This window comes from Lottia gigantea, assembly GCF_000327385.1.
Source record: "Lottia gigantea unplaced genomic scaffold LOTGIsca_14, whole genome shotgun sequence".
Classification (NCBI taxonomy): Eukaryota; Metazoa; Mollusca; class Gastropoda; family Lottiidae; genus Lottia; species Lottia gigantea.
This window is the reverse complement of record NW_008707617.1, coordinates 4,146,692-4,158,416: the sequence shown is the minus strand read 5'-3', so window position 1 is coordinate 4,158,416 and position 11,725 is coordinate 4,146,692. Positions and strand designations below refer to the sequence as shown.

The following is an 11,725-nucleotide window of genomic DNA, read 5'->3' as shown; positions in this document are numbered from 1 at the left end:
ATTTAGCCTCTTCCTTGTGCATCAAACTTGATATGGATATTTGCTGTTTGAACTGCTTGAGTTCCAGTAGAGGTAAGTCTATATCGGGCATTCTTTTAAGAATGTTATGCCAAGGGTGAAATTATTTTTAGTTTAAGAAACCTTTTTGGGCTAGTAAAGATGTGGAGTCGTTGATAAATACACCCCATACCTGTAATTAACCTGAGCTAATACATGTATATTATAGCCAATAGAAGGTCGTGTAACATTATTGATTTTATTAACAACTTATTTGATTGGTTAGATTATATATTTTTATTAGAGATATGGCTGCTCTCGTGTCATAACAAACAAACTTTTACAAACTTTTCTAGATAGGTCAAACTTTTGTTATTATTAGTACAGGTAGGAAAATATGTCGCAATACTTTTTTTTGTTTTATACTATATAAGAGGTACAGACGGCATCTCTTGGAGATGATCTGTAATGACAGTTCATCATTGATTATGTCCACAATTAACAATGACAGTTGTGTCCAAGGGAAAGTTGGGTAAGGAAGATGTCAATAACTTGACTGTAATTTTTAATGTTGACCATCAGCTAAAAATGAAACATGAATAACAATCACACGATGCTTTATGCAAAGTTAGAATTAAGGAGAACTAAGTAAAAATGTAGCACAGCATTTTTGTGCGGATTGTTGCTTGCATGCTTTTCTTGTTCTTTCATAGATGTTGGAAAATGCAGTGAAGGAAAAGGGGACTGCAGTGGTTGACAAATGTTAAACTTTCATAAATCCCATTTCGGTCTTACAGTGGTTAATGACTGTTGCTTATGACTGTCATGGTTGACAAGTGAAGTTACAGATTGTAAATAAAATTCATGTTTTGCATGAAAATGTACCTATTTATTGTGGATCTGTATACATAAATATGTTTTATAATGTAATGCTTGACTAAGCTGTGGAAATGCACAGAAAGTTTAGACTGAAAGATAATTATATGTAATACTATAAAAAGGTGTATATAAAAGTTGGTCATGCAGTGATAGTAATAACATAATGTAATAGAGGATAACTGGGAGGACTTTCATGGCTGGTAAACATTTATTACCTGTTCCTACTATAATAACAGTATCTATTCAGAAGATGGCAAGATAGTTTCACCCTTACAAATACCAAATGTCTTCTTTATAAAGACTGTTAAAACTTTACATATGAATTGTTTTTCTCATTACATTATTCTGCTATACATAGTTGTGGATATATGATAAGTTCCCTATACAACAGCTGAGGTGTGCATTTACTTATAAATGAAAATTCACTGTCAAATAATTGGATATGTTAATTGATATGATCATTTTTATATAACTAGAACTAAATTTGAAGTTTAATTTAATCTTTGAATGTTTTGTGTAATTGTAAAGAGTAATGAAATATTTGCTAGAATAAGATCATATGAGAATATGAGATACAATTTAGATAGTTAGTGTAATATTTTATACATCAATATAACAAAAATAAGCAAACTTTTTGGTCATGGGTTCATTGATGGACTGATGGTTGTCGACTCTGATGAGCAAGCCATAAAATTAAACATGCACCATCACCTATCTACCAAGCTATTATTCAAATACATTTCATCTGGACATGATATGGTTTGGGTGGCAAGCAACATATAGATATCATGTTATTTATGAAAATATAAGTTGTTGAAAATGCCCCACCCCCATCCCAGCTGTTACTCTGACTATTTTGAATATTGATAATTGATATTGATATGAAAATACCATCATTTAATAATTAAAAATCAATATTATGTTAAATACAATTTAATAACAACTGTTTTTTTTATAAGTATTTCATAATAAGTAAGATAAAGTATTCAATGTTTGTATAAAATAATATTAATGTTTGTGTAAAGTTTTTGATTTTCACTTTAATATTGTAAAATTGTACAACCAAAACAATATTTATTTTATGATAATGATATGAAATATTAAATGCCTTAATGTATGAGGTAAACATCTTTTGGTTTTGTTCAGTAGATTTTGATTCAATGGCAAACGATTTCTGTTGGTTTAAACATAAGTAAAAATATTGTTTTTCGTAAATTTAGCACTTGAGGAAACACTTGAGGGTTAGTTGACAAATTTATTGGACCTTTTATGAAGTATATGTATCTGAATTATATCACGCTTTCAAAAGAATACAATTTTTATACACGTCATTGATTTTAGGACTGGTTATGAAATGAAGAAAGAAGATAAATATTCAAATTAGTGTATTGTTTTTGTGGATCAGTGTAGTGGTGTCTAACCTGTTTATGTCATGGTTCAACAATTCTATTACCCTCCTGATTCAATCAATACTTCATTTCTCATGTAGATCCATTTAGTAAGTAATTTCTTTTACTTTATGTTTTCATGATATTCAGATTCAAATAGAATTATCAGGTTTTTTTTTTTAATTAAAAGATTAAGGCAGGGCTTCAATACCCATATTTGAATTTGAGGTAGGCACCAGTATTCACGAAGAAAATGGACTCTTGATTTACTTTTTCAGTTTTTGTCTTTTTCCTAGTGTGGTATGCGAAATTCATGATACATCAAAATGGATTCAGAATTACTAAATTTGGACAATTTATCAGAAGAAGAAAAATTGACGATTTTAAAAGTGATTAAGAGAGATGAAGATCTTAGATGGGCTAAAAATCAACAAGTTAAGTAAGTTATTTATTTATTACAAAGCATTTATAAAGCGCTTATCTAATTAAAATTACTCTAAGCACTGAACAAATTAAAAGCACAATGCACACAATAAAATAGAATAATGCAATACAAAAATAAATACAAGTGGATAAAGTAAAACAGTTTCAAGAACGATAATTGTTATGCCATCATTAATTTTATATCTTCAAATTGTTTATATCAGATCATAAAGTTTAGATGTATAAATTTTGACTATTATGATATAAAAATTACAACACGTTCTTCAAGTATTTATTGTTTATATATTAAAGATTACAGAGATCAAAATTTTCAACTTTGATGTTAGTTCTAATCTTTTTCCAGTCATCTGAAAAATGATATCCATAACATTCGAGTGAAGAGTATACTACATGACGGAGATGATCTCACTAAAATCTGTGCTCGTTGTCATGAACCTTTTGGATTCTTCTTTAACACTGGAGAGACATGTCAACAATGTAGGTTTAAAGTGTGTAAAAAATGTCGAGAAATCAACCTCTCTGGTGCCTGGTCGTGCACTCTCTGTTTTAAACAAAAGTAAGTCTAAATGATTCAAAGATTATGATTTAATTTGTTGATCCAAAGTGTCAGAAAGTCAAGTTTCATATTCCCTGAACATTGATTTTATCTGTCCCTTGGTCATAGCTGCTTAACATACGGCTTTGGTGTATGTCAAATAATCCTTTGGTAGAGTATTGTTAAAAGTTATAGCTCATCATTCATTCATTTGCACATACATTGTATGTAATCACAAAGACAATAATATGGAAGGCCAGTCATATTTAAATGCAAATGTGTTATAAATTCAAGCTCTTTCTCTGCCCATGTGATGCCCATGTGGTTTGTATGTAACTATAAAAGGATGCAGTGACTGCGTCAGCCAGCAACAACACTGGGGTACAAATAAGGTTCAGACTGACTTAATGAGGGGGGGAACTGAGGTTAAATTCAAAATGCGGTAATTCTGTCAAGGCATCAGTAGCAACTCTCTCAAAGAAGTCTGGGAATTCATTTGGTGCATCCTGACACATATTTTGAGGCAAAAATCTATCACATTTTTTTTGGTGAAAATAAGGTAGGGTACTGTAACAGTTTGAGGTGCAAATCATTTTTATGGGGGGGTGGGGGGAAATGAAAAAGACATGAAACAAAATGTTTAGATTGCTAGATATAGACAGCTCTGAAGTTGAATCTGGTTTATGTGTATTGAATGATAAAGTCAGCACTGTCTCTTTTTTTTTTTAAAGCCAACTAAAACTGTTGCGGGGAGATTGGGTGAAAAAGGTTGGATCAAAGAAAAAGGGCAAATTTGAACATGGTGGAGATATTGTGAAAGCCTCAATAAGAAGGAGTCTCAGTGAGGGTAAGTTCTGAATGACATGATATCAAACAAGTAGTTTTCAGTAGTGTTGTATCAATTGTTAAAAAGGATTATAATTGAAAGAAAACTTAAAGCAGTCCTTTACAAGGAAAATTTAATATTTGCACAGATTTGACATTAATGAAAATACCTTGGAGTTATAAGGCCTCAGAATCCAACAAAGTATAAGAATGATTGTTTAACTTAAGTGCAAGGAGCCACTGTGGCTCAGTGAGTTAGACGCTTGCTCGATAATCTGAAGATCCAAGATCCGAGATGATACCAGGTCCGTGATGCAGGTAAGAGAGCCCAACATGGAAAAAGCGTCTAGTTGTTCAGACAGGACAATAAACCGAGGCCCCCTGTGCTACAGGATATGCATGTTACAGATCCCTCGACAGTAGGAAATCGAAAAAAGAGCAGGCTAAATTTCCCTCATTGCACCCTACATGGTGTTGCCTGTCTTCATTAGCCCACATGGTGCAGAAAAGTAGGACGTAAAACTCCATTCAACTCATTCCATTTCCTTAACCAGGTCAACATACAGACTGATTTTAGACACATAAGATTGGACAACAACTTCAATATAAAATTTAGTCTAACCCCAAATACGTAGTTCTTTTATTATATGAATTAAAAATAAAAGACATTCCAAGCCTGAACCTATCCTTAATTTTTGTTGTTATTTATTGATATAGATCATTTCTTTGATTTTTTACTCAGATATTGTTTATTGTTAGGTTAATATTATCACGATTGCTTTTAACAATACCAACAGATTAAGTCTTTCATATTTTAAGAAAGTGATTAAATAGTTTATTAGATGTGGTAGTGTTTTAGGCACTTCATACTGTTATTGATTATTCCTTATTCAATATTTGTACAGCTGGTTAGTGCCCAATGTTTCTCAAAACCTTTACTAGCAGCTTTGTGACAAGCCTGACAAATCTGGCCCTTCCTCGTTTTTCGGACATATTATGTGGATGTGATATCAGCACTGTTAGAGCCAGATTCAAAAGGTCACATTTTATTGTAAACCGAAACATCTGCCTCTGATAGTTATTTTGAAAGTTGTTGGATAGTGAAGGGACTGAAACACTAGGCCTTGTTTTGCAGTGGTTTTTAACTTATTTACTTATATTAGATCCATCAAACCCAGATATATTCGGAAAGATGGATATTTTTGTAGTTTGTTCATATCATCAATATCTTCCTACTACATTGATGTCAGGTTGGCAGTTCCATCAAAGCATTTTTAATGAAACTAATCTCTTGTCGGCCATTTCAAATTGCAGCCTTAAATTTACAGTGATGCCCAACCCTAATGTACCGGTATGTCAGAAAAAAGCATCTTTGGAAGTTTGGAATATCCCCAATAAAACAGGGCCTAGTTTTTCTGATTCTACACCAGCCGACTGGAATAGAGGTAGATGTTTCAGAGTAATTTTATGGTAGTTCTCAAAAACTAGTGATCAGAAAAATGGTTTGATGCAATTCCATATAATGTGACCTTACATGCTGATATCACAATCGTGTATAATGTCCAAGGAACTGGTTGAGGCAGATTTGTCGGGCTACTTTGCGACATCTTAAATATTTCTAAGTGCAAATTTTCACAATTTTAATGGATTTTTACAGTAAGATAGTATTTATCCAAAAGAAAATAGCATTTTTTTTTTGGTCCCAGGAATGATGAACATTGATTTATTTAATTTCATCTTTGATGTGACAATTGATTAATTTTAATTAATGATATAGTTTTTTCATAGAGACATTTATAAAAGAATCAATATTTCATGAAAATGAAAAATTTTTTTTTTTGAAACATGAAATAAACCTGATCGACATACAATATTACATTATTTTCATTGGCACTTTAATTGTTTAGCATATTATATAGAGTAATCCATGAATATTCATGAAGTGATGCTGAAAATAAATTTTGATTATGATGTATTATGAAATTGTGTGAAATAAAAAATTGAACCATATTTCAGCTGGTAAAAAACTTCAAAATAAACCTGCAGGTTTGTAACTGATGTATTTTATTGTAGCATACTAACATTATATTCCTATAAGCTTCTAATACAGCATTTGCTATTGCTTTATATACATACATGCATCATTGAGACCTCACCGGATTTTACCTTTAGATTAGTACAGTCAAGTAACCTAATTTCGTGGAAACCTATTATTTGTGGATTTCCGGAAATGTTTAATAATTTACATGAGCGACCTTGCGCGACCTCTGCATTAGTTTTTTTTGATAAACATGGGTTTTCTGTACAATATCAGCTAGTGGAATGAATCCAGTAGTTTCAAGCAAGGTAAAATGTATTAATGTATACTTTGACAAATACAAAATGGCGGATTTCTGTATTACCAAACGTCACCATTTTTTATCGGCCAATTTCCTTATAATCCCAAACGGTAATGGGAATTCCAAGTGTCGTCTGCTAGAATGTAGTCCATCGAATAAAGTCACGTGATCAACTAGCGGATTCCGTGTCAGCAGAAAATTTCTATGGAACACAAAGTGGACGATATTCTTATGTTGTTTCAGTGACTTTTAGCAATAAGCATGTGGTTCTTTGAAGGAATTGTCACTAGTTATAATGAATTGATATTAAAGATAAATACTAAGAGAAGTTAATTATACCACCCGGTATCCATACAATGTGTTTTTCTCGACTTATTTATAGATCAAACATTGTACACGAATATAGGTGACACATTCTGCCGCTCCGCCCACAAGTCACAAAAAGATAATGCAGTCGAGATAAAACACATTCGCTAATGCAATGTATAGAAGATACTAAGACGAAGATGTAATGTAACTAACAGCACCAATTTTCAATCAGGCGTCTGTTTTCCCTAAAAGTATTTGATGACAGATGTCAATAATCACCAAAAAGTCTTATGTGATAAAGCATACTATTGTGATTAGTGACGTCATCATTAGTAATTATATTTGAAGGTCCATGTCATATATGAATCATATTAGTTATTCTTATTGAATGAAATAATTTTATGGTCTCAGTATAGAATTAGTTCATTTTATGATATTTTGATAATTGCAAGGACTGGCTACAGGCCAGATATGATTAGCAAACCAACCATCAATCTGAATACCTAATTTGTGTACGCAGTAGGCCTGCATAATATAAATACCTATGGTTATTTCTAATTGAACATGCTATGTAAAATGACATAAAGAAGATTGTTCCCTGTAGTCTGCTACTGTACAGTCAATCAATAAGATTGTAAGGTAGAAAGCTTATAGACTGGAGAATGGTATCGGAAATTCTCTAGTAATCCAGAATTCATTAGTATATAGTGTACGTCTGTTCGTCCAGAGAACAAGTGTTTATCATCTCTCTTCTCATTTTACATGTTTTCTATTCGGATGTGTGTTATACAATACGGAAGCTCTGTACTGATGTGTTTTAGTGATTGTGCTATGAAATAGGCAGGAAGCCTTAAGAGTGTGGAAGTTTTTGTTGATATCAGCCTTTCATTACAGTGTTCATATATATACATGTAGTTCCATAATCGGAATATTTGTATGATCTCTAAAGGTACATGTAGTATGTTTTCATGGTTGTTAATGGAAGATGAAATGTAGAATGAGTTCATAGTTATCATGTACTATTATCATTTGTATTAGATGCTACGATACTGCCATCTTATGTTGCTCCAAAGTATAGATGATAGAAAATGCTAGCTGTAAGACATGTTGAAATAGACATTACAGATATAACCATCATTTGCAGACTGTATCAAGAGATGAATGACATGATATGATCAATATGATCTAATGTTATTAGTCTTTCTTTCTCTTGATAATACAGACTATATTTGCATGTGAAACATCAAGTTTGTTATACTCTGTACATGTTTACAGAGATATTCTATCTCTATTTATACTTGTATAACTATGGCTCTGTATGACATATTTCATGTTTTCTATTTGTTTTGGTTGGCCAGACTTGATTTTCTAAGTAGTGTCCATAAATATATAATATTCCTATGATGATGGTATCAAATTTTTTTTTAAGATATATCAAGTTATTGGATTTCTCACAGTTGATTTTCAGATTTTAAAAAATTCTTACAATTAGATAAGTATGATTTCAGAATTCAGACCTATTGTATGAGTAGTGACGTAGAATCTCCTGTACATTAGTGGCTTTTTTGAATAAAAAAAAATTGCTGTATTTAGAGACTGCCTTGAAAAGAAAAGTGCCGAATGTCAAGGTTTTAGACACAACTTGTATTGACTTGACATTGTAAAAAAGGTTTGATACCATTTGTGATTAAAGAAAACTCAACAAAAAATAAATCAACTACCAAATCTTGAATCTTTCCTACAAAGTAAAATAACCATGTCAAATGCCATTGATCGATATGTGAATTAAGAAAAACAAGTACAGATGAGAGGAGAGTAGATTAATTTGTGTAGAAGTATATATTTATTTCAACTTGTTATTGTTAATTTTTAATTGGCCAACATGAGTATTCTTAGATCGTTTCTCAGATGTTGCAGTAAAAAACAGGAAATTGTGGTTAAATTTCAATATTTTCCAAATGTTCAGATCCCATAGAATGATCCAGGATGCTGTCATATTTGTTTGGGTTGATTTAACTTCAATTTCTTTAAGTGCTGTGATAGTGCTGTACTTTACATTAGCTTTTTGGATATCAGGAAGATTTGTCATTAGAAACAAATTTTTAGTGTATACAATTCATGGTCATTTATTAGTTTAAGATCTTGTCTATGATAATGCACATGGCAGCATTTCTTTCCTTAAGCCTTCAGCATATTCAAGAAATGGTGCCAGGCAGGGTATGCTTACTCTTCGAGTCACCTGATACCACATTTCATTATAAAATATTTACTCACTTATGATTAATATTATTCCTCATGTTAATTAGTTGAGTTCTTTATTACTATAAGTAATATATGTTCAATTTTTAATACTTCATAGTAAGTGAGAGTTTGATTTAACTTGTCTTGTATACATAATCCACTTATCTTAAACAGATCTTAGAGATTACTTACTTGACACATACGTCTTGAATTAAGCTTTTACCAGACTTCCATTAAGCGCTTACACACATTAAATAGATAATGGCAGATAAATATAGACATCTAGTTAGCTTACATTTTAAATTTATATTTGAAAGTCCATCGTTCAAGTATTGTTAAATTGAGTTCCCAACAATTGCATTGGTCTAGGTCTGTAATTTCATATATGTTTAAAGTTTGTTCTTGTTTTGAAAATAAGAAGAAAATATTCTGGAACCAATCCAACCTCCATTATCCTATTAAATGAAGAGTGCAAAGTCAAGTCATGTGATATCCATATGAAATTATTCAACCAATTGATAAAACATATTATTTGAATGACATCTTGCAGCCTATGATTTTTATGATTTAAGAAAGATACAATCTTAATATATTTGTTGCCTGGTGATGGAAACCCTTTTCTCTTAAATATTTAAAACTGTTTGACAGAAACTTTTGTGCTAATCATATTTTGTAGCAGGCCAAGCAGTTAGCATCCTTTCTGTTTCTTTGAAATGACTTCTCTCTGATTTGGTCAGTTGACAGTGTATGTCAATGTTGAACTCGTGTTAAATGTGATAATGGATTTCATTCACGTATGTAATCAACCTAACATTGTTTACAATTCTTATAAAAACCTTTTAGATATCAGAAAATACTAAAACAAATAGTAAAATTGTTTAAGATTGATTCAATTCTTGATAGCTATAGGGCATATTTAACAAATTGGAAAAAAATTGACTCTAAGTTAGTTGTGATTTCTTGGTGAAATGGGAGGTTTTCGCTCTATAAACTTACTAATTTGTCTTCAGGCTGAAAATTGATTTTTGGAACCAATTATGACAAAATTGGATGAAAAGTCATTTTTCAGTCTATTTAAGTCAGTAATTTGGGCTAATGGTTTTATCATAAGTCAATTCGATGACAGGTTTATGAGAGGAATATTAATGAGGTTCTGAACTGACTGACTAATTTAATTTTACTACCAGTATTCAGGGGAATTAGATGTTATCAGAATTTTTACCAGTCTTGTCCCAGTCTTGTCTGGATTTAGATTAGCCATAACTAACTTGAGGGTTAAATTAGGATTTTTTAGCTTGGAGCAGAAATGATTTGGTTATTTTTCACCCAGTTGTGTCTGATAAAGCTTGGAAATGTTTTTGACTCTATTACTGTATATTTTTAACTCTTAACAAAAACTATCAAATATATTACTAAATTTGATTTACTGTGTGAGTCTCCACAATAAGATATAGAACTGCACAACATAGCTACTAATTTGTGTTAATTTCTGCCAGTAGTAATTAAAAGTTTGTTACATATTTTTGACAGGCAAATATAGTTTTAACAACCATAGTAATATGTGTTTCCATGAAAGACTGCAAAATATATCTATAGAATTATTAATGATTGGATTTCATTTAGATATCAATCATATATTGATTTGTAATAAAATAATTTATTGCCCATTGCAAGCATATTGATATGCTTTTAGTGTGGTCAATATTGATAGATAGCTCATTACCTTAACAACTTTATTTCATTTCCTTATATCTTATTTCCAATATAAGTTTTCTGAAACTTGAATTGAAGTTGTTGCAAAACTTGAGGTTTTCAAATAAATTATTGATGATGTGCACAAGCAATGTTGAAAACATGATGTTAGAAAGCAGGCCATGTATTCTCGAAACGATCTTAGCCCTAGTTTGTCCTAGAATGAATGTAAGAAGATAACCTAGGACATCGTTTCGAGAATACGTAGCCATGTTGTTACCTTAATATAATTTTGAGTTTTGAACACATGATACCCATTTCATAAAGAGATTATGAAACAAACTGATTTACTGTCCAACCATTGAATTTTGTATTAAAAGTGTCATTTTGGAGTTGATTTTAATTATAATTCACTTAAGAATAATGAAAACAATGACATTCTGAACCCACAGACTGGAATACTTTAATTTCGGATAGGAAGACGCAGAAATAGAGAAATTGTTATGAGTTCTTTTCATTTCCTAATGAGTCACCTTTCTGAATATTGATAAATTGATAAGTCGTTAGTAATATTGTGTTAATTAGCCATGTAATCAACATTTAATAGTATTCACATTAATTATACATGATTTATTCTCTACTTAAAACTACCACCTTCCTCTAACCTTGATATATTGAATTATGTAGTTAACAAGACAGGAGACATTCATCTTGACGTCATGCAGTGGTATTCATTTGAATCCTCTTGAGAAGAATACTGGCTTTGATGTCCTGGACAGCATGTCTGCTTTGGTTTTCTTCTTACAGAATTATTTATAAGATTATAATTGTAAATCCAATGGCTAATGTTTGAATCCTTCTGTAAACAGGAACTTTTTTACATGCCATGTATAAATCTTATTTCAGAAGTTACCTTGTAACTAATTAGTGGAATATCAATCTACTCCTTATTAATTTAGTAACACTTGGCATTGGCAATGATTTTTTTAGAACATATATTCCGCCTATTATCATTTGTTGAGGATTCAGACAAGTTGTTTTATTTTTATACGCCCACATAAACACTCTACAAGACA

The 11,725-nt window shown here is 31.2% G+C and overlaps 1 protein-coding gene across 1 annotated transcript; it reads left to right on the top strand.

Annotated features, from left to right (window-relative positions):
* Window positions 1-2,590: 2,590 nt before the first annotated feature.
* On the top strand, window positions 2,591-6,122 carry LOTGIDRAFT_157662 (hypothetical protein; the record flags this gene model as incomplete). The annotated part of the gene is made up of 4 exons (XM_009049859.1): window positions 2,591-2,703; window positions 3,052-3,264; window positions 3,975-4,090; window positions 6,085-6,122. 4 exons carry the CDS (start codon window positions 2,591-2,593, stop codon window positions 6,120-6,122), a joined length of 480 nt encoding a protein of 159 aa, XP_009048107.1.
* Window positions 6,123-11,725: the final 5,603 nt, after the last annotated feature.